This window comes from Phascolarctos cinereus, unplaced genomic scaffold (assembly GCF_003287225.1).
Source record: "Phascolarctos cinereus isolate Bilbo 61053 unplaced genomic scaffold, phaCin_HiC Scaffold_1;HRSCAF=81, whole genome shotgun sequence".
NCBI classification, from domain to species: Eukaryota; Metazoa; Chordata; class Mammalia; order Diprotodontia; family Phascolarctidae; genus Phascolarctos; species Phascolarctos cinereus.
Window position 1 is genome coordinate 211,949,810 of NW_027555514.1, and position 27,744 is coordinate 211,977,553.

The following is a 27,744-nucleotide window of genomic DNA, read 5'->3' on the forward strand; positions in this document are numbered from 1 at the left end:
CTATAGTTCAGCCTCAGAAGCCTGTATCGCTGAGAAGCTGAGGGAAGATGGGAATTGCTGTTGAGCCCTGAAAAGTTCAGAGCTGTCAGGCCACAGAAGGTCGGAGCCACCACTGGCAGAAGAAGATGGGGATGGGTCTGGGAGGAAGAAATCCATTAAAGAATGCAAAGGGCTACTAGAGAAAAGAGGGAGAAAAGGCAAAAAGCAGGGTGGATCATGGTAAAGGTTGTCCTACAGGTTCAATGTCTCTATACTCTATATGCTTGTGTCCTGTGAGTGTGTGTGTGTGTGTGTGTGTGTATCTCTGCACACAGATGTTGGAGGGATGCAGGAACAAAGCTGTGTATCTCTGGTTGGGAGGAAAAGGTTAACACATACAGGGTGGAGTAAAAGACAGGAGAAAGGTAGACTGCCTGCATGCCAAAGACCAGGAGCATTTATTGTTAGCGATGTTTATGAGGTGTGTATGTGTGTGTGTGTATACACAAGAATCCAACTTCCCCTCCTCCCTGGTGTATGTATATTCATTTAGCCCTAACTAGTAACAATAAAATCCCAGTGCCAAATTCCCCAAACCCCACTCTGTAAACTCAGTAGGTAGGAGTGGCAGGGGTGGGGGGCACAGTGCCCTCTAGTGACCACAAAGGACATAAGCACTTGCCCCAGCTCTGGATGGGTATTGGACTTTTGGTATGCCGACCACTAGAGTGGGAGAGTCGGGGAGATAAAAGGCAAAAGATTATTAAGGCTTCCCTCAAGGATCTTACAATCTAGTTGAGAAACCATATCACACCCTGAAAATGACTAGATCTCTATACCGTTCATTAATTGTTGCGCAATATCATATATGTATTTGGGAAAAACAACCTGAATCCCTCTGTGGTGATGGTTTGTAGAATATCTGAATGAGGTCTCTCTTTTTCCCCCCAAGGACCTTTTCTCCCTGTCTCTTTTTGTTTCTACTTCTGTAGCTCTTTGAATTTTTTTGATGTCTGTGATTCTCCTTGTTTCTGTCTCTAGCACCTTGTATAACTTTCTAGTTCCATCTCCATGTGTCAATTTCTTGGTTCCTCTTTTTGCCTTTCTGTGTATGTCTCCACATCTCTGCATTTCTTGCTGCATCTCTGCCTTGATATTTTTGTTTTCTCCTCTATTCCATCCTCCCTTCTCAGTAAGAAAACTAAAGCTAAGAGGCTCATACTGTCTAAGATAGAACCCAGACATCCTGGATCCCAGCCACCATCCAGCACAGAGAATCCCTAGGAGCTGGGTTCCTATCCCTCCCAACCTCCCTATCTTCCCTTCAACATCCTGGCAAAACTCTGAATGCAGCTGGAAGAAATAAAGGGTTACAAAGGAGTGAGGGAGGAGCAGAGAGAAGGGAAGAGCCTGGATTAGAGCTATGGTATAAACAACAGGAGTACTCCTTAGGCAGAACAGAATTAGAGATTCTTCTAGCATCTGCCTCTTTTCACATTGACACAGCAGGAAAAGAATTAATCCTACTTCTCTTTCTCCCTTTCTCCACCCCCCCCCACACCCCTCATCACTGTCCCAGAATAGAGACTAGGTTTGACAGCTCAAGTTCTTCCCCACTGGGCTGAAGTAACCAGAGTACCCCTGAGGGACTGGGGGTCTAGAGAGTTATGAGGGCTGATGGAAGCTAAGAGCCCCCCGGAAGGGGAGAGCTGGATATGCCAGTCCAGAGGCCTGAGAGGATGACTGCTCAAAGGGCTAAAGGATGGGATAGAAGGCCAGCAAACAGGAATCCTGAGTAGAGCTCAGCCTTGGTTCTCAGATCTTCCAGCCTGACCTTGGCCCCACAGTTTAGGATAAGATTTCTAGAATTGATGTCTGAAAGACAGTAGGAGGACGACAGTGGGGGAGGGGGGCAGGAGGTGTTGGGGAGGAGAAGATGGTGCAGTCAAAGAGAAGTGGAAGAGCAGCCAGGAAGCTTCTTAGGTGATTAAGGGGGTTCTACCCCCATCCCCACCGCCCCATGCCGGGAAATAGCTACAAATGAGTCTGTGGTCACTGAAAGATTTCTGCTAATGGATCTTTGGGCTGCCCTAGAAGCCGCAGAGGGAAAGGAGGGGGGAAAGGGGGGTAGACATCAATTGGATTTGTTGTGGGATGGGTGAGGAGAGGAGTAAGAGTCCAGTAGAAGGGACTAGAGGGATTAGAAAAATAGGAGGGGAGTTATAAGAAGAAAGCTCAGTTAGCTTCCTAGCTATAGGAAGAGGTTAGTTAAGTGCTGTGATTTAAAAGGAATTGGAGACCATAGGCTCAGAGGAGGGACCAGATCAGGATGAGGACCCAGGAAATGACTGGTATGGGGTTGGAGAGTGATTTAAACCAGAACCTGGGGTAGAGTTGTTGGGGGGGGGAAGGGAGGAGGGATTTGCTGAGTCAGTTATTGTGGCTAGATCAAAGATATAGGTGATTATTGGACCAGGCCCTACCCTCTATATTTCATGGGGGAGGTAGAAACAAGGAGCTTTGGTCATTAGTTTAAGCAATTGCAATGCTACAGGATTCTTCATCTGTGTGGGAGGATTGGAGTTGTAAGTGGCCTTCTCATATCCTATTCCTCATCCCTTAGCTGAAGCTGGTAGGTCTGGGGTGGGGGCTTTCCTTTTCTGCTCTGCACTACCTCCCCCTTCTTATAGCCATGAATTATTCAGCAGCATAGATGACTGAACGGCTCTGCCTCTTCCCCAGCTCCGCCCCATGTTCCCTCCTTCTTCTCCCTCTACAATCCTCACTAAGGGCTCAGGCACAGACAGCTGGACTGCTTTGGGGCACGGCTGGCTGGCATTGCCCGCTAGCCCAGGCCTAGGCATCTTATCCCCTTCTCTTCTTGCTCCTCTCCTTCCCTCCTTCCTTCCTTTCAGTCCCAGGGACATCATCTCTCCATCTCCCTCCATTGATCTCCCAAAGATGCCCATCCAGATTTTCTGCTCTCTGTCCTTTTCCTCGGGCGAGGACCCGGGGGCTGTAAGAGACAGCTGGGGCTCCAACCAACAGCAGCAGGAGGGGTCTGAATCTGAGTCAGAAGAAGAGGAAGAGGAGGAGGAAGAGGAAGAAAGAGAGGCAAAGGAGGAAGAGGAAGGCTTAGCTATGGACTTGGTGGCCTTTGCCAACAGCTGTACTCTCCATGGTGCCAGCCATGTTTTTGTGTCAGGAGGCTTAGGGCCACGCCAGGCGTTATGGGCTGTGGCCTTTGCCTTGGCACTGGGCACCTTTTTGTACCAGGTGGGGGATCGGGTAACCTATTACCGAAGCTACCCACATGTGACCCTGCTGGATGAGGTATCCACTTCTGAGCTGGCCTTTCCAGCTGTTACCTTTTGCAACACGAATGCTGTGAGGCTGTCCCAGCTCAGCTATCCTGACCTGCTCTACCTGGCCCCACTGCTTGGGCTGGAGGATGGGGAAGACCCTGGTGTGCCCCTTGCTCCACCAGGCCCTGATGCCTTCTCTGGTGAGCCCTTCAACTTGCACCGTTTCTACAATCGCTCCTGCCACCGGCTGGAGGACATGCTGCTCTACTGCTCCTATCGAGGGGGCCCCTGTGGCCCCCACAACTTTTCTGTGGTGAGTCAGGGTCATCCCCCTTCATCCCCAACAACCCAGAGAGGATGGGGTCTGACTGTCCAATACCTCCAGGGCCATCAGCATCATCCCAATGGCTTCTAGTCCAGGTGACATCTGGTCTATGTCCAACGAAATTCCCCTCCACAAATGCCCTTCCCTCAAGAGAAGGATTGGTTCCTAAAAAAAGGCTTGTAAGCTTTGCCCCCACCTCCAGTCCATCTCTAAATGATAGGTCTGTTTCAGGGGCTTTGAAACAGGGCTTGGAAGTGGGGAGGGAAGGGAACAGAGGAGGGCTCAAAAGAAGGAAAGAAGAGGGGATCTAAGGTTGGGATCCTCTGAGGTTTGGTCAGTACCCAGGAATCTGGCAGATAGAAAGACAGGAAAGAAGAGGAGTCAGGAACTTCTGCCAGGGTTTATTACAAGGTAGAGGTGGGGAAAGCGAGTAAGCAGACAATTAGTTGCCCCCCTCCTCCATGGCATCAAGACTAGAGACAATGATTTCCTGGACACTCATGGCCTATACAGAGATATATTCTTCCCTTTCTGTTCTAGTGCTTCTCCAAACCTCTATCTTCTATTCTTCCCAGTGTGTGTGTGTGTGTGTGTGTGTGTGTGTGTGCATTCCTGCATCTCACAAGGTCAAGAGTATATGTGAGCAGTAATGGGATATGATCTTCCCATGGTTGGCTTTCCTCCATCTGCAGCTATTCTGAATCCTTGGGGAAAGGGTAGTTAGTACTAGGTACTGGGAATCATTCAGATTACTAGGGTCTCTCTCTCTCTCAGAAGGATTCCTAGCCCCAATCTTGCCTAAGAGTTCCAAAATCTGTACAGTTTGTGTGGTCAGAAGTCACCATGCCACCTGTCTTCTCTCCAAGACACCAATTATTCAACTTCTGAAAACATTTCTGTTTCATTTCTGTAAAGTCTAGCTTCAAAACCTCGGCAGGAGGAGTAGGGGATGGACAGGCTATGTCACATCAGAAAGAATGGAGACCTGGTAGAAGTGTAGCCATGTGCTCCCAAGCCCATAAGAATAAATGAAATATTTTAGAGAAATAGAAACATCAGGAGTAGAGAAGAGAGGATTTGGGGGAAAAGGTTATGTCCATACCTAGGGAGAAGCTGGCACTTCTCATCCATAACCACCAGGTGGCAGTAGTATCTCATAGCGTGACAGCCTAAAGTTTAGGCCCTACCTGCCTGCACAGTGCCATCTGGGCTCAAGATTCTCAGCTCAGATCTCCTGTCTTCCCCATCCCCTACCCCTACTTAGTCCCTTTATTTCCGCAACTAGTGACAGATACTGAATCTTTTGCTTCCTTGAAATCCCCTGTGGACCGCATTAGATATTCAAATATTGAATAAACAAATTAATAAAAAAAAATTAGTAAATAAGATACTTTTTACCAGGATCATAAAATACTAAAAATGGAGACATTTTTAGAAATTTTTTATATTAAAAATATGTTTTATTGATGCCTTTTGTCCTGATATCAGATTATTTCTTAATGTTCTTTCCAGAATGAATGGTCCCTTGTCACAAAGAAAAACAGTTAAACAAAAACATATGATACAGAGACTGATATAGCATACAATATTCTGTCCTGATAGCCCCCCACCTCTCTGCTGTGAGGGAGGAGGTATGTTTCACTATCTCTTCTCTGAGAACTTCACTGTTTTTTCCATTACTCAGTTTCAGTTCAGTTTCGTTGCCATGTGTATTAATTTCTTGGTTTTGCTCTTTTGTTCCTACTTCAGTCCATACAGATCTCCACACTTCTCTGACTTCTTCATAGCTGTCATTTCTTACAACACAGGAACATAATATTACATACATGTAACATATTTTTCAGGTGTTTCCCATTTGATGGTCACCCCCTTTATTTCTAGTTTCTTGCTACTACAAAGAGTGCTCATATGAATGTTTTGGTACATATGGGACCTTAATTTCTGTCTTTGACTTTCTTGCACTCTCTCTGCCCCCACCCCATTCTACAGATGAAGAAACTGGTGCCCAGGAAGGGCAAATGTCATGTTCAGGGTCACACAAGTAAATGACAGAACTAGGAGTTGAATTCAGATCTTCTGACTTCAAATCCATTGTTTTCTCTGGGATACTGTAATGCCTTAGCAATACCTAATGATCTTCCTGACAGAGTGGTCTGACCGTAGTCAAGAGGACTTCAGGTTACTACCATGCTACCTCTGGATCTGGCTGGGAAGTCAATGGGCTTTGACTTGGGGTTAAGAGGGGAGAATTTAGGAATCACAGATCCTTTGGTCATGCTAGCTGAACTTTATCCACAAAATGAGGGAAAAGAGTATTTTTCCTAGTTGTGGGAAGGGACAGACAGCAGCTGTGTCTCATGGTTCATTGGATTCTGGGGCCCTGGACATTCTGAGGGTGGGGATTAGGAATCAGAAAAAAAATGGTGCTCTTCCTCCTCTTATCCCTGACTCTACTGTACTCATTGTTTCTCTCTCTTTTTTTTTTCCTGAGCTCTCTTTTTACATGGAGTTTTTAATCTGGGGTCTATACACTTTTAAAAAAATGTAATTTGATAACAGTATTTTAGTATTAATTGGTTTCTTTTGTAATCCTGTGCATTTTGTTTTATGCATTCAAAAACATTCTGAGATGGTGCAATGGATAAAGCTCTGGCCTAGGAGTCAGGAGGACCTGAGTTCAAATCCAACCACAAGTCACTTAACCCTGATTGCCTCACCAAAAACAACAATTAAAAAAAAAACATTCTGAGGAGACCATAGGCTTCACAAGACTGGGGTGGATCTCACCCCCCCCCACACACACACACAAACATTAAGAACCCTTGGTCTATATACTAATTCTATAATATATTTTGGAACTCTATACTGTTCAAGGGTAACAGTACCCCTGGGCGTAACCACGTATCCCTAGTTTGTGGAAAAGTGTTATTCTTAATTAGTGCTGTGGGAACATTGATTTAATAATATGGACATTTATAAGGTGCTTAAAGTTTGTAAAATACTTTCCATACATTATCTCATTTGATCCTCACTATAACCTTGTGAGGTAAGTACTAGTATTATTATCCCCATTTTATAGATGAGGAAACTGGGACATAGGGAGATTGTGATCTGCCCATGGTCACATAGCTAGTAAATGTCAGAGGTGGGGTTTGAACCCAGCTCTTTAGGACTTCAAATCCAGTGATACTCCCTCTAGCGCTGTGTCCACCAGGCCATGAGAGGATTTTTTTTTCTTTCTCCTGAGAGGATCCTGAAAAGATCAAAAGATATGATTAGTGGGGACCATGGAATAAACCCGAGAAGGCCAAACTAGCTGTAGGTCGAGGACCTTTCTGTCTGTGAGCAGAGATTTCTTCTGGGTCCTCTGTGGAAATGACTTTTCATGTGTTTCTTGGTTAGCGGTACTTAGTATCCCAGGGGGTAGCTGGGAAGGGCTGAGGTAGCAAGTATTGAAATGGGTATTCAGGTAAACTAGACCAAGCTCGTTAGATTGATTCTGTTCCTGTCTCCACCTCTTTCTGTAATGAGAAAAGCATAAAAAAAAATGAGGGGAGTTACTTAGGAGAGGTGGAGCTTGGGATGGCTGAGGAGACCTCTCTCCACCTTGGAGGTCAAGGATTTGGGCCAAAGGCATTGATAGCTTTGGTTATCAATAGGTTGTGACTGGCATATTGATATAGGACCTGGTGAGTATGCCTGCTGATTGGGCCCCTAGTGCCCAAGGGATTGAGATGGGTATGACAATATGGGGAGAGATTAGGTGATAAACTTGGTTTGTGCTGTAATTGATAATGACATAAATTGATTAAGGAGCTGATACTGGGAGAAGAGCAGAAAGTTTAGCTATTGGCCAAGAGACACAGGATTGTGGGTCAATGGGAGGGACATGCTCTGAGGTTGAAGGACTAGGACGTGAGGGGAGCCTTATTCCAGAGGAAATGGCAGTGTTACATTGTGGGGCAGAGGATATTTTGTGCTATGGGTATGGGCAAGAAGGTTCAGGATCTAGGTAGGAGGGCTAGTTCCAGGAGGATGAAATAGTTCTAGGAGTCAGGAGTCTGGGGAAATACAGGATAATTTATCTTAGGATTATAGGACAAGAAGGTTCTAGAGGGGAAGGATCTCAGGCTCAGGCTTTGTCTCTCTGCCTCCCACCAGGTCTTTACACGCTATGGAAAATGCTACACATTCAACGCAGGCCAGGATGGGCGGCCACTGCTGAAGACTATGAAGGGTGGGACAGGCAATGGGCTAGAGATAATGCTGGACATCCAACAGGATGAGTACCTGCCAGTCTGGGGAGAGACGGGTATGGGCACTCAACTGCCACTACCATCACTACTCAGGGTACCATCTTCCCAGCCCTCCTTCATCATAGCATTTACTCCCCCAAATGTAAGCCCTGAACATTATGCCTTCCCTAGGTCACAGCCCCAAATAGAACTCTAAGTTTCCTGTTCCTGTTGGGACTATAGCAGCCAGAGTAGGGAACTTCCTTTTCACTTTGTGTATCTTTCTGTATCTCCCTTTCTTTGACACCCAGTATCTGTCTGCCTGCCTATCTGTCCCTTCTTTCTTTTCTCTCTCTCTCCATCCTGGCTCAGTTCCTCTCCAAGGTAACCAGCCATCATTTTCTATCAGGAACCGCCACTCAGGTCTATAAATAACTCTATCTTCTCTCAGGCTGGCTGCCATCTGCTCTCAGGGGCCCTGGGACAGATAGTCAGGAAGAGAAAGAGAGGGAAAGGAAGAGGTGGAGGGAAAAGAGATGGAGAGAAAAAAGAAAGAGATGAAAGAGAGAGAGAAAGGAAGAGGTGGAGGGAAAAGAGATGGAGAGAAAAAAGAAAGAGAGAGAATTATAGATGAATAAAAGAATATGAGGGTGACAAGTACAGATCTTTTTAGACCTAATAGATTTTTGACTCCAGAAGAAGCTTGGGGGTGGGGGGTCTTAACTCTTACTCCAACAAAGTAGCCACATTTTCCCTCCACCTCTCTTCCCTTATAAGCATTCTAGCCCCAATACTCCCAGTCTCAAAGTATTAGCTACAATGATTTCTAGGATACAGAAGGGTGGGGGTAACTATGGCAAGAAGTCATGTCAGAAGAATCCTCTCTTTTGTAAGCACTCTTCCCGACATTAACCGTTACAGATGAAACTTCCTTTGAGGCTGGGATCAAGGTGCAGATCCACAGTCAAGAGGAGCCGCCTTTCATTGACCAGCTGGGCTTTGGTGTGGCTCCTGGATTCCAGACCTTTGTGGCTTGCCAGGAGCAACGGGTAAGCCATACCTTAGAAAACAGTCTATTGGTTGGGATCTAGGACCTGGAAAGGACTTAGAACTGGAAACTGGGGAAAGAGTAGAACTGGAGGAAGGAACCAAGTAAAGGAGATAAGGGGGATGAATTGGGGCCAAGAATTTAGAACAGAAGCTAGCCATATATGCCATGGAAAATTAGTAATGAAATATCCAGGGTTTAAGGAGATTACCAAAGGGAGGAAAAATACTTGATTTCTGAATCCCCATCAACATTAGTTAGGGGGCCTTTGGGATGATTTCTCCTCTACCCTCCATTAGCCCTGGTTTCCCCACTTTCCCTACAGCTCATCTACTTGCCTCCACCCTGGGGTACTTGTAAAGCTGTTACCATGGACTCAGATTTCTTCGACTCATACAGCATCACAGCCTGTCGAATTGACTGTGAAACTCGTTATCTAGTGGAGAACTGCAACTGCCGCATGGTGCACATGCCAGGTCTGCCCCTAACCCCAATTTCTTCTTCCCACACCCACTGACTGCACCTGGAAGGATCTGAAAGTTTTTCTTCCTCACTGACTGCTTCATAGCTTCTCCAAGTACTCCCTGAAGGCCCATAGCTTTCCTCTGGCCCTTACATTCTCTCTAGTTCCTCAGAGTCTCCTCCCCAGTTGCTCCTGTACATAACTCCTCGATATTCTCCATTCTCTTATTCAATAGGACACTCATTCAGCAAACATATATGACCAACATGTATTTCCCTCCACTAACTGGACTCTAAGGTCTATACTTCCTTTCCCAGTCATCTCCATTGCAGACTTACAGAGGTACCACAACATGGCTCTTCCCCTCCCCTCCCCTCTCCATTTCTAGATCTGTCTCCATTCCCATTTGATTATCCTCTTGCACCCTTCCAATTCTGCCTAGGATGAGAGAAAGATGGGGAAGGAAACAAGATTGTGGACCATTTGAGATTGTATAGGAAGGGTCTCCTGTCTTCTACCTCTCACGTATTCTTCCTTCTCCCCTCAATTTCTCTTCTTTGTAGGTGATGCTCCATACTGCACACCTGAGCAATATAAGGAGTGTGCAGATCCTGCTCTGGGTGAGCTTACCTCTCACTGCTAAGAACTATAGTTCTGCTCTCCCCTCCCATAGTCACCCTTTCTTTCAAATCCTTCGTTCTCAAACAATGACCCAGGAGAGGTCTTAGACCTCCACTGAAGTCCAAAGGAAAAATATCTTGAGGGGCAGCTAGGTGGCACAGTGGATAGAGCACTGGCCCTGGAGTCAGGAGAACCTGAGTTCAAATCCGGCCTCATACACTTGATACTAGCTATGTGACCCTAGGCAAGTCACTTAACTCCAATTGCCTCACCAAAAAAAAAAATATATATATATATATATATATATATATATTTGAAAACTGGGGAGCAAGATTTACTCTTATTTGAAAGCAAAACTAATTCCAGGCCCACTTGCCTCCAAATATTTCTTTCCTAGTTCTACCATCCCCCTACTTTCTGACTTGAAATCCCAAGCATCAGGGTCATGAAGAGTTAGAAAATAAATTTAAGACCCCTGTGAAAATGCATCTGTGTTAAGCTGGGAGAGCCCCTTCCTCCTTCCTCTCTCCTATTAGAAGGTGAACCCGTACATAAAAAAGCAGCCAACTGACAGCTTGGGCCCTAAGGGGATGAGACCTAAGACTTGGTAAATGTTGCATATGGATATACCAGGGTGGAAGAATGGGACAGGGTGCTGAACTAAGGAAGACAGGTTTAGAATTAGGGTGATAGAGAAGGGGGGAAGACTTGAGGGGTAAGGGATGATGAAGGGCTCAAGACAAATTTTGCTCCAGTAATAGATTTGCTCAGAGAGAGCCATCAAATAGCTTGTGCATCTTTTTGTTTGTTTGGGGGACAATGCGGAAAACACAGTTCCTAGAATGGGGTCAATGGTCTCCAGTGCCCTGGTTCACTCTACTTCCTCCCGTTCCCTGGACCCCTATCCCAGATTTCCTGGTGGAGAAGGACCAGGACTACTGTGTGTGTGAAATGCCCTGTAACCTGACTCGCTATGGGAAGGAGCTGTCCATGGTCAAGATTCCCAGCAAAGCCTCAGCCAAGTATCTGGCCAAAAAGTTCAACAAGTCGGAGCAGTACATTGGGTGAGAGTCTTGGCTGGGACTGGAGCTGGGCCTGAGACATGGGTGTAGGGTGTGAAGATAAACCAGAGTGTGTGCCTAACATAGCTAGGCCAACACTTGGCAGAAGGGGACTTCTTTGGAGAACTGAGCTAAAATATCAGATCCCTCTATTTGCTGCTGTAGGAAGAGGCTGAGCACACACAGGTCAGAGGAGTCATCTGAGAGTTGAGAAGTTGAAAAGCTGAGGTGATGTGGAGTGAGGGCCAGGTGGGAAAGACCAGGAAAACAGGAAGTACTTCATTCATGCTAATTCTTCACTCCCTTCTCCCTGTCCCTCCTCTCCCTCCACTTTCTCCACTGCAGGGAGAACATCCTGGTGCTGGACATCTTTTTTGAAGTCTTGAACTATGAGACCATTGAACAAAAAAAAGCCTATGAGATTGCAGGACTCCTGGGTGAGCTACTGGGGGAATTGCCACCTAGTCTGTCACCCAAGGCTAGTTTAATTCCTAGTCCTTAAGCAGGGAGTTCAAACTAATTCCATGATCTTGTCCATCCTCACTGGCCTCTCTTGGACCTCAGTGACATCTCCTTCTCCCTATTGATTATGCTACTTTCACAAATATTTCTAACCTTTATTCTCCTAACATGTTGGGTAGAATGTAGATTGTTGGTTATTGTGAGTAGAGTAAGGGCAAGCTATTGTTCTCATGAGGTGAAACAGGTGTTACCTGGGAGCTTTTTGCTGGGGCAGATACACTAAAAGTTGACTTGAATATTATTTTGAACTTGCATGCTCTTAATTGCCAGCCTCTGTCCCAACTTCAGCAGAGTGTCTCTGACACCACTGACCCTTTCCCAACTCCATGGACCCCTCTCCAATTCCATTGATAGCCTCCTGATTCAATCCACTCTGCCCAACTCCAGTAACCCTATGCCTTATCCCACTGCTTTGCCATGGACTCTATGGGCCTGGTGGCCTCCCTATTTAGGTGACATTGGGGGTCAGATGGGATTGTTCATTGGCGCAAGCATCCTGACTGTTCTGGAACTCTTCGACTATGCTTATGAGGTGAGAAGGGAGCAACAGATGGGAGAAGGGAGCAAACAGATGGCAGCGAGATGGGCATGGGAATGCTAGAGACTGGGAGGGGGACTTGTTAGAGGAGGATGTATTTGGGGATCCAAGTTGGGTAGTTCTGGCTAGACCCCCATCCCCACTGCAGGTCTTCTCTTTTCCATCCAGGTGATTAAGCACAAGCTGTGCCGTCGGGGCAGGTGCCAGAAGGAGTCTAAAAGGAATAGTGCAGACAAGGGTGTAGCCCTCAGCCTGGACGATGTCAAGCGACATGTAAGGGACCCTGAATAAATGCTCTCTCTTCCCCTTCCCTACTAATACACACCAAAAACCTCCTCTATTCTCTTTCCTTCTCTCATTCCTGACTGTTCTCATTGGGATCCCAGTGTTGTCTATCTACTCTTCTCTCCAGGTGACCCCAAAGATAATACTATTCCCAATGTTTCCCTAAAATTATTCCTGGCTTTGACTCTTCAACAATGCATAAACATTTAGTAAGCACCTACTATATGTAAGGTACTATAGGTATTGGACATACAAAGACAAAAATTTAAAATAACTTCTGCCCTCAAAGACCTTATATTATATGGGTATGTAGAATTAATTGGAAGGGGCAAATACCAGGGAGACCATCTCAAGGACTATTGTAATAATCTAGGAATAAGGTATTAGAGTTATGACTAGGATAGTGGCAATGAAAATATATGTTAGGGCAAAAAAAACATTCTGAAAGAAGTATCAATAAGATTCAGTCATTTGGGTAGATAATGAGGGTGAAAGACAGGGAAATAAAAAATTACTACCAGTCTTCCTTTGCCATGACTCTTCACCAACCCACATCCAATATATTTCTCAACCTGGACCTCTTTGTTTGCCTTCCTAGTTATTCTTTCCCTGCCCTTTCTTCCCCCTACCCAGAACCCCTGTGAGAGCCTCCGGGGCCATCCTGCTGGGATGACATATGCCGCCAACATCCTACCTCACCATCCGACCCGAGGCACCTTTGAGGACTTTACCTGCTGAGCCCTGCCAGCCATCATACCAAAGGCCTGGGAGGGAAGAGGAGGGCAAGGAAAATGTGGGGGATCAAGCTGCTCACCTGCCCTGGGGCTTACCACTGCCCCTCCCACTTCAAGGGCAGCTCCCAACTCCCTTCAAAGTCTTTCCCTCCTAGAACTGGTAGAAGGGGGTTCTGAGTCCAGTGCCCTTCTCTACTCCCTTGCCCTCCATATCCATACATTTTTATTTTTAACAAAACACATAACAACAGAAATAAACTACAAAGAGAAAGGGCAAGGGACCCCAGGCTGTCCCTCTATGCCCTGTGCTGCCTCCCCCTGCTCCTAGCCTGACCTATGTCTGTTTGAACATCCATCCTCATCCCGCTTTCACCATTCACTGAAGCTCTCTCCCAGCAGGGAGGACATGAGTGGAAAGACTCCTTAGGGGTCTTGAATTGGGCCCCAGACAGAGAATGTACCTTAGGAGGGAGGGCTAATGGGGGAGGAGGGCTTCCCTAGCCTTAAGAGACCCTTTCAGTACAGCGTCCCCCCCCTCCAACTGTAAATCACAAGGGCAGGAACTGAGGCCCCTGGCCCTCCCTCCCTTACACTTATTGGGTGCCCCTCAGAGGTCAAGGAATGAATGGTGTTCCCTGAGGGACTTGGGACAGGACAAGGCACAGGTTTCATGCCAACATGCCCTGGCCCTACCCTAAAATCAGAGAAATTTTTGAATGGGATTCTTCATCCTCATCCCATGAAAAAGATGTAGGCACTTGATTCCCAACTCAGGGAGAGGGGAACTGGCACCTATTTCTCTCCTAACTCCCAGTTCCTCCCTCCAGGGGTCCCTTGCATGGGACCACATCCATAAATTTTCTTATGGAATTTCCCCAAGTCTTTGTCCTCTATTCCATTCGTTTCTTTCTATGACTTCATCTGCATTTTCTATTTCTATATGATACAGACTCTATATTGCTATAACTCTGTATATACTCCCTTCAGCCCCTGTCTGTCTCTGCCCATCCCCATCCCCTGTGTCTCTAAGTCCCATCACTACTTCCTCCCAAATCTCCTACTGTCTCTCTGACCACCCTACTACCAATCCCTCTGAATGCCTTCACCTGTATAAAGTGTTGGACTCTCTCCTCCGGTGTCTGTACTGTGTACACACATCCCCCTGAGAAGCACAAGGAGACGACGTACGCATTGTAACTCTCTCACTGTCTTGGACATAAAGGAAGCTGTGAATCACAAGCTCTGCCTCTTTCTGGCCTGTCCCCCTCCACCCAACTTTCCTATGCTTCGAGCACTCTCTGCCCTTCCTGTAGCCTTAAGGCCTCTTCCTTCCTTCCTTCCTATCAGTCCTGTTATCCACCTTCTGACTGGGACTTTCCTCCTGGGGGAAGGGGTGGACACAGAGAATTGGCACTTAGCTCAGAGGATGGATATTCCCTCTTGGCCCCAAGCCAAGGAAAATTACAGATGATGGAGTACCTGGAGCATGTAGATAAGGTGTCAGAGACAGTGTAAAGGTGGGAAACAACCCAATAGCTTCTAAGGGTAGCCACTGAGAAATATATGGGTGGCTAGGAGATAGTGTCTAAGGCCCTTATCCCAAGGCTGTGTTGGCTAGGGTCAAATTCTCCCCATTACTGACTACCCACCCTCTCTTTCCTTACCTGGGGTCCAAGCCTATACCTCCATTGCTCAGATTTTAAGGGCAAGGCTGGACTTGATAATGAAGTAGGACTAGAGGAAGAGTTGGGAGCTCATGCTGTTAACCATCTCCCCATCCTCCCCCTGAGAAATAGGGTGAAAATGAGGTTCGCAACTTCCTTTCATCTTTCTCTATCTCAGATGGTCCAGAAATATCCCTTCCATCCTAAGGCCCTCTTGCTTAGAGCTCCCTGGGAGAAGGCCTCAGCCAACATAACCTCTGATGACAAGGATGAGGCCTCCGACATAATTCTAGGACATACTTATTCTCCCCTCTCCATCCCATTTGTTGGGGAAATGGTAGGGATTGGGGAGAAAGACATTGCTGGGAGTCCATAAACACCAGGTTCCTGGTTGTCACTTGGAGAGAGAGCAGACCTCCCTGTAGAGAAACAGGAGGAAATATGCTCTAAGCAGCAGTGGTGGCAGTGAGCAGGATTGTGGGTGAGACACTCCTCTGATCTAATAAACTGGGTTTCAACCATCTCCCCTCACAGTGTTGTTATTAATTGTTCATTAATTGGTTCAACAAGTATGTGTTAAACACCACCTGGCACTATGTTCAGGGCTTAGAACACTGCTGGGTTTGGCACCAGTGTGCTAAGAGGGAAAAAACCCTGAGAGGGCCTGCAGGCCATCTGTAGGCCAAAGATCTTTGCCCTGTTGAGCTAAGAATGCTTAACATAGGACCAACAGTGAGCTTGACTTTCAGGGAGAGGGAGGAGGTAGAACAGGGAGATTTCCCAAGAAAGGCTCTGGGGGAATGGGTAAGGTAGTTTGGGTCTAGGTTAAATAAGTACATGAACTTTTATACACTTAAAAAAAAAGCTATATGAATTTTCTCGTTGGAGCACCACAGTATCTGTAATGTAAATAGCAAGTGTCAATCTCCCCATTTTATAGGAAATTGAAGTTAGGAAAGTGAGTAGCCCAGGGTCACACAGCTAATTAGTGCCTAAGGCCTGACTGAGAGCTCAGGTCTTCCTGGCTATTCTAGGTCCAGTAAAGCTTGGGAGTAAGACAGCCCTAAAAGTTAGTAGCTGGTGGGGAAGACAAGGTCTTTGAAAAAATAAATTAGTAGCTTGGAGTAGGGTGATCTGGTTCAAATTCCAACACCCCTATTTCTTAGCTGTGTGCCCTTGGGCAAATCACTGAACTTCTCTGTAAGGTTCCCAAAGCGCTTTCCCCTCATATCGGGTTAGCTGCTAATGTAGTCCAGCATTCATGGTCGTGGAAGAGACCTTGTCTGCACGATCTTGCCCAAGTAGAGCACGGGGACCTGGAGTCAGAGACCCTAATTCAAATCCAGCCCCAGCCCTGTGACCCTGGGCAAGTTCACTTCGCCCGTCTGCCTCAGTTTCCTCATCTGTAAAACGAGGGTACCTCCCAGGGTTGTTGTGAGGCTAGAAAGCCGAGATGTTTGTAAAGCGCTTTTCAAACCTTAAAGCGCTATACCAAGACTAGCGAGCGAAGTCACCGAGCCTCAGTTTCCCTATCTGCAAAAAGGGAGATTGAGAGCCTCTCCCGGATGAAATAAGATAACGTGAGGCTAGCAAAGCGTCTTTAAAAGTTACAAGCGCTGCACACGGGGGCCGTGTTCTATAACTGCGGTTATTCCCACGGTCACTGCTGCCCGGCCCTGCGCCCGCCATCCACCCCCGCTAGGGCGGGGAAGTAGTACCAGCCGCCCGCTGCGCCGGGACCTGGAGGCTCCGCGTTTGGCCGCCCTCCGGCCGGCAGGCGGCGCGGCTCGGCTCAGGGCCTCTCTCCCCCACCGCTCCTTCTCGCTGGTTTCCCCTCCCAGGGCGAGGAGGCCAGGAGGAGGGGAGAGCCCGCCTCGCTTTTTCCACCATCCCCTTCTAGCCCGCAGTCTCGTTGCCCGAAGCCTCCCCTTCCATATCCCAGGCAGGCTCTGGAGGTCGGGGAGGGGAAGGGGGAGGGGGAGCGGGTGTGTGTGAGTGTGTGTGAGAGGGAAGGGAGAGTGGCCGAGAGAGGGGGGGAGTTCCGGTTCCGGTTCTTTGTGCGGCGGCGGCAGTGGCTCCGGGGGAAGATGGCGGCCCGGGCTGGTTTCCAGTCAGTGGCTCCGAGCGGCGGCGCCGGAGCTGCGTCAGGGGCGGGCGCAGCGGCCGCTCTGGGCCCGGGTGGGACTCCGGGGCCCCCAGTGCGAATGGGCCCGGCACCCGGCCAAGGGCTCTACCGCTCCCCGATGCCCGGAGCAGCCTATCCGGTGAGTGGGGGCGGGGAAGAGGGGAGCCAGGAGGAGGGGCGCGCGGACAGGGGGCGGGACTTGCGAGTGAGTGGCAGAAAGGGCCGTGGGGGAAGGGGGCGAGCAGGGAAGAAGGTGAGGGTGGAAGGATGGAGGAGTAAAGAGCAGTTCGCATTGGTACCAGAGGGTGGGAAGGGAGGATGGAGTTTGAAATCCTCATGGCGGAGCAGCTTTGGGGAGTGGAGTGAGCCGCAGAACCAGGTGCTTCTGGTCCTGGAAAAGATTCAAGTCAGAGGGCAGAGGACCTTGGTTCAAATCCCGGCCCTGCCACTTTATGCCTATGTCATCTTGGGCAAGTTTACTTAGCCCTTCAGGCCTCAGCTTCCTCATCTGTAAAATGGAGGGGTTGAGCTTCTAAGGCCCTGTCCAGCTCCCACTTAGTCCCTAGGATTAATTTCCTATGTACCTCTGGGTAAATCCATTAACTCCTTAATGTCTCAGCCTCCTCACTGTTAAAATCTGGGAGATGGACAAGATAATCTCTAAGGTTCAGTCTAACTCTTAACAGTCTGGTTATGTTTAATTGGAAGAGAACGGAGTTAGGTAATACAGGAGAGCATGAGGGAGGCCTAGTATACAGGAGAAGATTAAGAACTCCAGTGGGATGGGGAGTCCAGGTAGTCCTGATAACTGTTGAAGGGATAGTGGTCAAAGAGATATCAACTGAAAAAGAAGAACCCAAAATAAAAGATAGGCAAGTTAGCTTAAGGGAAAGAGGTAATAAGGATATCTCAGAATAGCAAAGAGGCATCTTCATTCATTAAAGGAGCTGGAAGAGAACTCTGAAATTGCAGTTTGGGGTTAAGCTAGATAAAATTTTGCCTTGGTCTCATCCCTTGGCTTTTTCTTGGACCTTTGGGCAGTCTTCTTCTCTGGAGCCAGCATCCTGGGTGAAGGAAGCCCCAGTTAGCCCACATTCATAGAAGGTTCTAGGGTTCTCCCATTTTCCTCATACCTTTCAGCAAGGTATGTTAAAACATACCTTTTTAACATCCCCCTCCCACAGCTCAGACAGCTATAATATTTCTGTGTTATGTCTCCTGTGCAGCGTCCAGGCATGTTGCCAGGAAGCCGTATGACACCTCAGGGACCTTCTATGGGACCTCCTGGCTATGGGGGGAACCCTTCAGTTCGACCTGGTCTGGCCCAGTCAGGAATAGATCAGTCCCGAAAGAGACCAGCTCCTCAACAGATCCAGCAGGTTCAGCAGCAGGCAGTCCAGAATCGAAATCACAAGTAAGACTCCTCTGGGAAGGGTAAAAGGAATTCTGTGGAGACAGAGGTGGGAAGAGCAGCAGAAACTGGGGAGTGTGTCTGTAAACCTATGTAACGTATCATTCTTTTCTCATGAAACTACCTTATCTGAGTTTGTCATGGGATGGGGGGGTTTTCTCTGATCTGAAAGAAGCTTTTCAGTCTGTGGGCTCCCCTTTTCCTCTTTCTTATGCATCCATATGAGGGTGCTGCCCTCCCCATTTTCAGGTTCTGGTCAGTTCCATCCCAGCCTAATACCAATGTTTATTCTGAACAGTGCAAAGAAAAAGAAGATGGCTGACAAAATTCTACCTCAGAGGGTGAGTCCAGCACACCTTCCCCCTGTCCTCAGTCTCCCCTAGGGCCCCTAGTACCCATGAGTTTGAAAGCAAATTTTATGTACCTGACTATATCTTACTACCCTTTAGATTCGTGAGCTGGTACCAGAATCCCAGGCCTATATGGATCTCTTGGCTTTTGAAAGGAAACTGGATCAGACCATCATGAGAAAACGACTAGATATTCAGGAGGCCTTGAAACGACCTGTCAAGGTACAGGAAACTCCTAGGCAAAGAGCCAATAGAGAGGGATTCAAGAACTTTCAGCAGTCTAAGAATGAGAAATTAAAAGCTCAGTATAGATCTCCCAGGCACTTAAGTTTCCCTTTGGCCTAATAGCTAATTTTATTAGAAGTACCAGAATAGAAAAAGGAGAGGAGGACCCACTGTTTCACCAGAAATCTTTGTACTTTCCATGTCACTGTTGTAATTGCTTCCTCCACCCAGGAACTCAGTTGGCACTGTGAATATCTTTGTTTGTCTTACATCCTTATTTATGCGCTCAGGGCTGGTTGCCCATTCACTTCTAGTTGGAATCTCTATCCCACCCCAAGGAACTGGGCAGACAGCAGATTGGTTTGGTAGAATTAAATGGTTAGGGCACAGTATTGTTTTCAAAACTCTATACTAATCTTTGTTTCTACCCTCTTCAGCAAAAACGGAAACTTCGTATTTTCATTTCGAATACTTTCAATCCAGCTAAATCAGATGCTGAAGATGGGGAAGGAACTGTGGCTTCCTGGGAGCTTCGGGTAGAAGGACGGCTCCTCGAGGATGTGAGTGTGAAGTTCACAGTGGTAGGGACTGGGGGTGGGGGCATCTAGAGAAGAGCAATGTCTTTCTGGTCTGGAGGGACCCTGAATGGTGCTCACAACTCCTTTCCAGAGCAGCAGGGAGAGGGACGTTCGGCTCCTTGCGTTGGAAGACAATGGCTCTTTGTGTGCAGCTCCCACAGCTTTGGCCTTCACTGCCATATCGTGTTGAGAACACTATTGTCCTGTGATCTGATTTGCTGTTCACTTCCCCCCTCGGCTCGTTCTGGCCATTAATGGTTTCCCAGGTTTCTGCTGATTACCTTGGTTTGGGCTTGTTTATCAAGTGAGTTTGCAGGTTTTCCCCCATATGGCATTTCAGGCCATGACTTCCTGTCTGAATCCTTAAGATCCTTAATTTCCACTGTGTGATCTCCCTTCTCTCTGCTGTTGCTGAGAACACATCATGATTTAGAATAGGCAGATTTCTCTGACATGCTATTCATTATTTCATGCTGAGCACCAACTGGGGGGTTGTAAGCCCCTAGACCTCCCACCCCCACTTGCTCCTTGGGGAAGCTTACTTTTCCCTCATTACCTTCTATTGTTTACCTCTTAGCCTGTTTTCAGCCATGGTTACTGCTTATAGCCAAGCTATTTTGAGTGAATTTTGCGCAGAGAACTGGAGCTCTGTATCAGAGCTTCCTTCCCATATACATAAGTGCATTCCATCTGCTTGTGTTGTCATTCTGTCCCGGTAAAACCATTTTTGTTCTTGCTGCTATTGCTCATGATTCACTTTTCCCTCCAGTCAGGCTTTGTTCTCCTCAAATTTATTCTGTTCCTAAATGTGGATATTAGAATTCCTTGCCTCATTCCCAGAAGTATTTTTCCCTTGGGAGTGGGGTGGGTGATTAAATGACCATGTATATGTTACAAATTGTTTTTCCAAGGTTTCAGTGTCACTATGACTGGTTTGTTGCCCAAGACATCAACCTGCCATCCCCCAATAAAAATATTTGGAAATCATTTCTGATTCCATTTGGCTTGAACTCAGTATCATTGTGGGTTCTTTGGCCATAGGCCTTGTTTTGGGCATTTTTTAGTTTTTCTTCCCTAATATGGCTTTTCTCTTCTGCTCTTCTTCAGTCAGCTCTGTCTAAATATGATGCTACCAAGCAGAAGCGTAAATTCTCCTCCTTCTTTAAGTCTTTGGTGATTGAGCTGGACAAAGATTTATACGGGCCAGACAACCACCTGGTGGAAGTGAGTAGTTCATTTGTCCAGGTTCTGACATGGATGGGGCTGAGGGAACTGGGAACCAGGTCTGGAATACCTAAGGTAATGGGAGAGAAATATAAGTCCAAGATAAGTTCAAGAGAATGTTCCAGGTAAACCTTACCTCTACACCAAATATTTATCCTTTATATTTTGTCCATTGGCCTCCAGGGGGCACCATCTGGTTTAGTTCTGAGCTAGGAGAGCTTGTTCATCCCGAGGCTAGAAGACACCTTTGACATTTTGCCTCTGCTATTACAATCTCTCGGGCATATAAAAGTTCAGCTTTCTCTTTCTTCCCTCCTCTCCCCCACCTTCCTTCTCCTCTTCCTCCCCCACCCCGAAATCCTAGCTGGGGCCTCTTGATTATACCCATGTCCAAAGCCAGCTAGCGCCCCATCCTGCTTGCCACCTGTGAAATAATGTGTCACTTTAAAACCCATTAATGCTTCTTCCTGGGGGGAGTTGCTGTAGCTTATGGCATCAGTTGGCACAATAGAAGTTTTTTCGACTGGTTACTTCTTTCTCAGTTCTGGGCCATCCACATTAGCCTCTGGCTCTTTCTAGATATTATTGCGGAGGGTTTTTCTAACTCTTCAGACAATGAGTGATTATTATAAAAGATCATTTATTATGTACCTAGCTGTAAGTGTTGCCCTGTTTGTTGTTATATAGACCAAGTTAGAAACATGGTTATTCCCTTGGATATCCACCAAGTCAACATCAGAATGGGTGGCTCATCACGTCCATAGCTCCAGATGGAGTTTTCCACCGCTACTTTTTTTTTTAAACTGGACCTGTGACTTCATTGCTATAGAGAACTGGTGAGAAAACTCCCTCTGCCAATGCAGATCAGTGCAGACTCTGAAACTTTGGAGCACTGAGAGGTTAAATGACTCACTGAGCATCACACATCTGCTGTGTGCCGAAGATGAGACTTAAATCCAGGTCTTAACTGATGCAGTTCTTTCTCCACTGTTTCACTTTGTTCTTTGCCAGTACACAATTCTCTTCTACCTTAAACTTCTTGGATTGGCTGCCTTTCTTTGGCTATAATAAGGAGCAGACAGAGCTGGTGGTATTAAGGGTCTTGGGCTCTCCAGCAGTGAGTGAATATCAGTTGAAGTTGCAAGAGGCATAGCCAAGCACCAGGAGCTTGGGAGATAGAACATACATTGTCCTTGCCCTCAGTAGGCTCACTGTCTAAGAAGCAAGGCATGGAATCAACTACCTATCTGCATACAAGCTACATATCTGTAGCTAATTGATACTTCAAGGGTTTTCTATATGAATCTTTCATTTATTTAGCTTTTTGCTCAAATAATATAAGCTAATTTTAATAAGTCAACCAAATTTGTTGCCAAAAAAAATTTCAGAGTCAAATGAGAGTTTGGTTTTTTTTATTGCCCTCCATTACCATTCCATTTCAACAGCACAAAAAGATTGATTTGAATATAGTTATCAACAAAAGAAGTTTTTTGGGAAATGACTGTGGTGTGAAAAAAAAACAAACAAACGTGAAAAATTAATCAACTTTCAGTAAAAAGATGTTCCTCCCACCACTGTTGTTCTTCCTTTGGGAGAGCAGCCCCTGATATATTTCTCTCCCTAGTGGCACAGGACTGCTACCACCCAGGAGACAGATGGCTTCCAGGTGAAGCGGCCAGGAGATGTAAATGTTCGTTGCACTGTTTTGCTGATGCTAGATTACCAGGTATTGTTGGGGGGGAAGAACTCTGCTTTCACAGCCTCATCTCATTACCTATTTTCAGTTCTAGCTAAACTATGAGTCATCTCCTCCCCACCCATCTTTCCCAAGTCCTTGAAGATGCAGACAGGCTTGGCTAACTGTGCCCATACCTTCTATCTCTGTAGCCTCCTCAGTTTAAATTGGACCCCCGCCTGGCCCGGCTTCTGGGTATCCACACACAGACACGTCCAGTGATCATCCAAGCACTGTGGCAATACATCAAGACTCATAAGCTTCAGGACCCCCATGAACGGGAGTTCGTTATCTGTGACAAATACCTCCAGCAGGTGAATGAGGGTTCTGCTCTTCAGTTAGAGTACACTGTGTTCTGGCAGGGACCCTATGTATCCTCAGCCTTGAATTGCTTCTTCCTGTAGATATTCGAGTCGCAACGGATGAAGTTCTCAGAGATCCCCCAGCGGCTCCATGCCTTGCTCATGCCACCAGAACCCATCATCATTAATCACGTCATCAGGTGGGGGCATGGTAGCAACAAGACAACAAGACATTTCTTTGCTGAAGAGCGAGGGACTGGAGGGTGGGAGGATTTGAGCCTTCTTTTTCCTGTAATGAGGAGGCAGGAGCTGAAGTTTGGCACTTTCTCCATTTCCCCCCTTCACTCTTGGGCAGAGGTTGAATGAGGAAGGCATCTCCAGAGCCTCATAGCCTTAAAGTAACTTCTTTTTATAGCCGAGCCTGGGACCATTTTTCAGGTTTCATCGCTTCAGTGTTTGGTTCTTTTTCTCTCACATTGGGGTACCATTACCTAGCATGTAACCCAGGGTTCTACAGACAGTGTGAATTGGATCACTAGAAGCTAGACTGTTCTTATCTCAGAGATACAGAATTAGGAACCTCTTTCTGGACCTCAGTAACTTGAGTTTTTGGAGGCATTCCTTTCACCACACCACTATCATTTCTTTATCAGTGTTGATCCCAATGACCAGAAGAAAACTGCCTGTTATGACATTGATGTGGAAGTAGATGACACCCTTAAGACCCAGATGAACTCCTTCCTGCTATCTACTGCAAGCCAGCAGGAAATTGCTGCTCTAGACAACAAGGTAAGAGCCTCTGCCCAGGTAGTTTGGGTACCATGGGTTTTCCCAGTCAAAGTTGCTAGGCCAGTTTTGCCTCTTCATAGACCTCAAGGACCCACTTTACAGACTTGTCTGCCCTCAGATTTTGTTTGAGACAGAGTGGTGAACTCAAGGTTCACTGTGTACATAGTTATATTTGGATAATGTTTTAAAGCAGACTTTGCCAGAGTTTGGAATAGCACAGAAGAGTCATGAAGGAGCACCTGCCTTTAACCTAGGAGAGCAATCATAGTATAGGAAAAAGTGCTAAGGTCAAAAGACTTGGCTTACAGTCCTTATTTTGCTATTTATTGAATGTTTGGCTTTGCATGTGTGAAGTTCCTTCACATCTCTGACCCTCAGTGTCTTTAATTTGTAAAGTGGAACTCATACCATCTGCTCCATTTGCCTGTGGTGAGATCAAAGAAGATACTATGTATGAAAGTGTTTTGCAGGCTATCAAGCGCTATACAAACAAAAGATGACATTCAAAAGAAAAAATACTGTGATTTTCTGAAATCCAGACTGTTTAAGCATATCCTTATCCTTAGATCCATGAGACAATAGAGACCATCAACCAGCTGAAAACCCAGAGAGAGTTCATGCTGAGTTTTGCAAGAGACCCCCAGGGCTTCATCAATGACTGGCTTCAGTCCCAGTGCCGGGATCTGAAGGTAACACATTCAGACAGGGGTCACAAATTTGCCTTATTTCTGCTGGGATAGGAACAGGAGAAGTAGCTTTGGGAACCAGATTCCTAAAGATTCCATGCTCTTTAATTTTAGGTAGGGAAGTGGAGGTTTAAACAATCAACAGATATGAAATCAGCACTGTCCTAGGTGCTGTGGATGATATAGAAGTATTCAGTGTGGTCCTTGCCCTAATTGTTTATTTATTTATTTTTGGTGAGGCAGTTGGGGTTAAGTGACTTGCCCAAGGTCACACAGCTAGTTAGTGTCAAATGTCTGAGGCTGGATTTGAACTCTATCCACTGTGCCGCCTTGCTGGGTCCTTGCCCTAATTGGAGAGGCAAGACCAATGCATATAAAGCAACAATAACAGTGCAAAACAGTATATAATTATGTGTTAGAGACTGTTGTGAGTGAAGCACTTGGAAAATCTTAAAGCTTTTATACAAATGGGAATTGTGCTAGGAATTCAGAAGAGAATGAGATCAACGATGATTGGGCTAGTCAGGGAATGCTTGGACTGGGTCTTAGAGGATGAGTAGAATTTGGTTTGGGAGGGTAGAAGAGTGAACCAAGTATACCCACTGTTAGGTTGATGGGATAGTTCAGAGACTTATCTGTCTAAAACAGGTAATAAGTAAAATAAGGTTGGACGGGTTATAGAGGAGTCTCTTGAAAATTCGGAAGAGATGTTTAGATGGTAGAATTGGAAACAAAGAGCCACTAAAGATGTTTGAGTAAGAGAATGACATGATGAATAGCACTTAAGAGTACTTATTCTAGCCTGAAGTCAAGGAGTACACCCGTGAGGCCGTTACAGTAATCTAGATGTTGGGTGATGGCTTAGACCAAGAATGAGTTTGCCCTTCCCCACTTCTCTAGACCATGACAGATGTAGTGGGAAACCCAGAGGAGGAGCGCCGAGCTGAGTTCTACTTCCAGCCATGGGCTCAGGAGGCTGTGTGCAGATACTTCTACTCTAAGGTAGGTACCTGAGGAGACCAAAAGAGGACCGACAGAGCAAGGGGCCTGGGCCTGTTGCTTCCCAAGTGGAAGTCATGGATGTCAGGTCCCAGCCTATAGGCCTGCTTGCCCCCAGCCTCCCTCTCCTTTCCCCCCCAGGTGCAGCAGAGACGGCAGGAACTGGAGCAGGCTCTGGGCATCCGAAATACATAAGGCCCCTCCTCCATCCTCAGCCCGGCCACACCAATTCTTCGTATAGGCTGTTGTGCCTCCCCATAGCACCTGCCCTAGTCTTGCTTTGGGGTCCTCCAGGGGAAGCTGCTGGTTGAAGGATGACACCAAGATGAAGAGGGTCCCACATTTCTGTCTCAAGAGACAAATATCCTCCTCCCCAGTCTCTCCAACTCCCTTTTGCCTCACAAAACTCCCACGTGCCTCTCCCTTTTCCTGGTCTACATAGGACCTCTAGTTAGTATTAGTGAGAGAATTTATAGTGGTAATCAATGCTCTGAATGAACTGGCCTAAGGCTAAGTGATCTTCAAGGGAAACAACTAAACTCATGTTGCCCTTAAGAGACCCAGGATCGAGGGCCATAGTCCCTTTCCCCAGGTCTGGACCAGGGGGCATTCTGTAAGTTAGTTGGTTTCGGTTGTCCCTATATAGAATCCCATTTTCTTTCATCAGTTTGGTACAAACTCTTAATGGGATGTTCTGGGACCCAAGGGAACTTTAAGACCACTTGACTTAGTTGACCCCTAGGCCATGTTCCTCTAGGATGGCCTGCTGGCTTAGCTCTTCCCTGAGTCCCCTATGTGGGGGTTCACATCAGTATTAGAGTTTGTTCCCTGACTGCTGCTCCCACCTGGCACACTCCCTATAGCTGCTGCTTTTTCTTAGGATTCTTCCTAAGCCAGGGCATTTGGGCTGGGAGCCCTGCCTTTCCCCACATCCATTCCCTTGTGTGTTGTCACTGCCAGCAAAGGCATTCATTCCTTCCAGCTATTGCTTGGACATGTGGCCACCACCCCTCCTACTCCACCTTTTCCCCAGTAGAGAGAGACGCCTCAAACCCAATGCATAAAAGCCCTGGGACATCTCTGTTTCCCTGTCCCTTGCCCTTTTAGTTAGTACCCCATAGTGGGTCATGGGGCATTGGGGAATAAGGAGAGCCGAGGGCTGGAGAGCGGCTCTTTGTTGGGTTTGTGACTCTCTCTACCCTTAATCCCAACTGAAATCCTTCAGCCCCTCAGGTAAGCAGCAGGGCCAGGGGTCTGGCCCAGTAGAACTGAGATGGTTTTGCATCCTTCCAGGAAAGCTCCATATTCCTTTCCCAGGTTGGATTTTTCCCTTAAGTTAGCATATCTCAGGCTCGCAGACTCAACACAGCAGGGTGGGAGAGAGCCAGGTGCAGAAGGGGCGTTGGGTTTGGCATCAGCTCCAAAACCCCACAGAACTGACAGACTCCTGCCTCCCCACCCCTCCTCAGGCTCCTGCGAGTATACCCTCCTCCGTGCCTGCTCCACATCACGTGGCAGCGGAATCTTCCCACTGTCCCTCTGAAAGGCTTCCCTTACACTACTACAAGGGCACCTCACAAACCTCTGTTGGGGGAGGGCAGCTGAGCCCTGGCCCCACTGCTGGCCAGGACCATGTGAAGGAAGCTCAGACACCGGCCTTCCTCCCACCACTTAGGCAGTGTCCCTGTTGCAGATAACTTTTTATTAACTGAATGTTATGTTTTTTCATGGACCAAAATTTTTTTTGTACTGTCCCCTTATAGATGTCACCCAGTTTTAATAAAAGCATCTTCTGAAGGATGGGTTCCCCCTTCTTGATAGAGAACTCTTCATCAATCTAATGCCCTCTATCTACTACCAATTACCATGTTCACAGCGTCCGTTTTTTATGGCTTATACTCTACAGGGAAAGGGAATCTGGGTACTATAGGAAGACTAAAATAACACTGAGGCATTCAGTACTTACCAAGATTAATTTTTAGGTATGGGAGATTTGCGGGGGGGGGGGGAGTTACTGTTACCTGTGGTTGGATCATAGGGGCCCCTCCCCCACACCCCAATCTTCCCTGAAGTTCTCAACATCTGGGAAATTCTACAGCTTGTGCCATCTCTGATCTCTCCTGCCTTGATCTTCCCTTGCATCATCTGAAGCCTTTAATTCCCTAGGACATTGGAGTTAGAGCTCCTGAAATTAGCTGTCCTTGGGAGGGGATGAGAGGTGAGGTGGGGTGTTGTCATTGCTTGATGAGTTTTGCTTGCCATGTCATTTTAAAGGCTCCTGTGTGGCCTCTTCCTATTTGTTTCCCTTGTCTTGAAGATTCCCTGTTGAAAGGCCCAGAGGATACAATCACATTAAGGTTTGGAAGTTGTAAGCTGTTGTTTTTTATTTTATAAAGTGAGCCAACCACTCAAGAGCCAGAAGGATCCCTCAAGAGTGATTGGTCCCCACAGTATATTAATCTACGTTGGTATTCCCTAGAGTCAACTCACTTATTTGTCTGGCAGATTGTCTGAGGCTTCCCTTCCACCAGTCAGTTTGG

The 27,744-nt window shown here is 46.9% G+C and overlaps 2 protein-coding genes across 3 annotated transcripts in view; both read left to right on the forward strand.

Annotated features, from left to right (window-relative positions):
* The window catches only part of ASIC1 (acid sensing ion channel subunit 1), a 33,927-nt gene extending 18,624 nt beyond the window's left edge, over positions 1-15,303 (forward strand). Inside the window, exons 1-10 of one of the 2 annotated variants that reach the window (XM_020966074.2) lie at positions 2,457-3,597; positions 7,771-7,921; positions 8,766-8,893; positions 9,218-9,368; positions 9,919-9,975; positions 10,887-11,040; positions 11,383-11,474; positions 12,012-12,091; positions 12,266-12,370; positions 13,016-15,303. In XM_020966074.2, coding sequence (XP_020821733.1) covers positions 2,731-3,597; positions 7,771-7,921; positions 8,766-8,893; positions 9,218-9,368; positions 9,919-9,975; positions 10,887-11,040; positions 11,383-11,474; positions 12,012-12,091; positions 12,266-12,370; positions 13,016-13,120 — 1,890 coding nt within the window. In that variant the 5' untranslated portion in view covers positions 2,457-2,730 and the 3' untranslated portion in view covers positions 13,121-15,303. Of the gene's footprint in view, positions 1-2,456; positions 3,598-7,770; positions 7,922-8,765; positions 8,894-9,217; positions 9,369-9,918; positions 9,976-10,886; positions 11,041-11,382; positions 11,475-12,011; positions 12,092-12,265; positions 12,371-13,015 lie in introns of those variants that run through there. The other variant, XM_020966076.2, reaches the window with a different exon arrangement.
* Positions 15,304-16,758: 1,455 nt separating this feature from the next.
* SMARCD1 (SWI/SNF related BAF chromatin remodeling complex subunit D1) lies at positions 16,759-27,001 on the forward strand. Its single transcript, XM_020966077.2, has 13 exons — positions 16,759-17,044; positions 18,132-18,319; positions 18,615-18,657; positions 18,766-18,888; positions 19,329-19,451; positions 20,577-20,693; positions 22,318-22,419; positions 22,581-22,742; positions 22,833-22,930; positions 23,384-23,519; positions 24,086-24,208; positions 25,106-25,207; positions 25,346-27,001. The coding sequence occupies exons 1-13, from the start codon at positions 16,868-16,870 to the stop codon at positions 25,397-25,399; spliced, it is 1,548 nt and encodes a 515-aa protein (XP_020821736.1). The 5' UTR covers positions 16,759-16,867; the 3' UTR covers positions 25,400-27,001.
* The last annotated feature ends 743 nt before the right edge of the window (positions 27,002-27,744 follow it).

What these genes read in the sequence shown, in the direction of transcription:
- SMARCD1 (XM_020966077.2), top strand. Translation starts at nt 16,868, where the DNA reads ATGGCGGCCCGGGCTGGTTTCCAGTCAGTGGCTCCGAGCGGCGGCGCC. An exon ending in ATCATTAATCACGTCATCAG is followed by an intron (nt 22,931 to 23,383) that starts GTGGGGGCATGG and finishes TTTCTTTATCAG; the next exon opens with TGTTGATCCCAATGACCAGA. An exon ending in CCCAGTGCCGGGATCTGAAG is followed by an intron (nt 24,209 to 25,105) that starts GTAACACATTCA and finishes CCACTTCTCTAG; the next exon opens with ACCATGACAGATGTAGTGGG.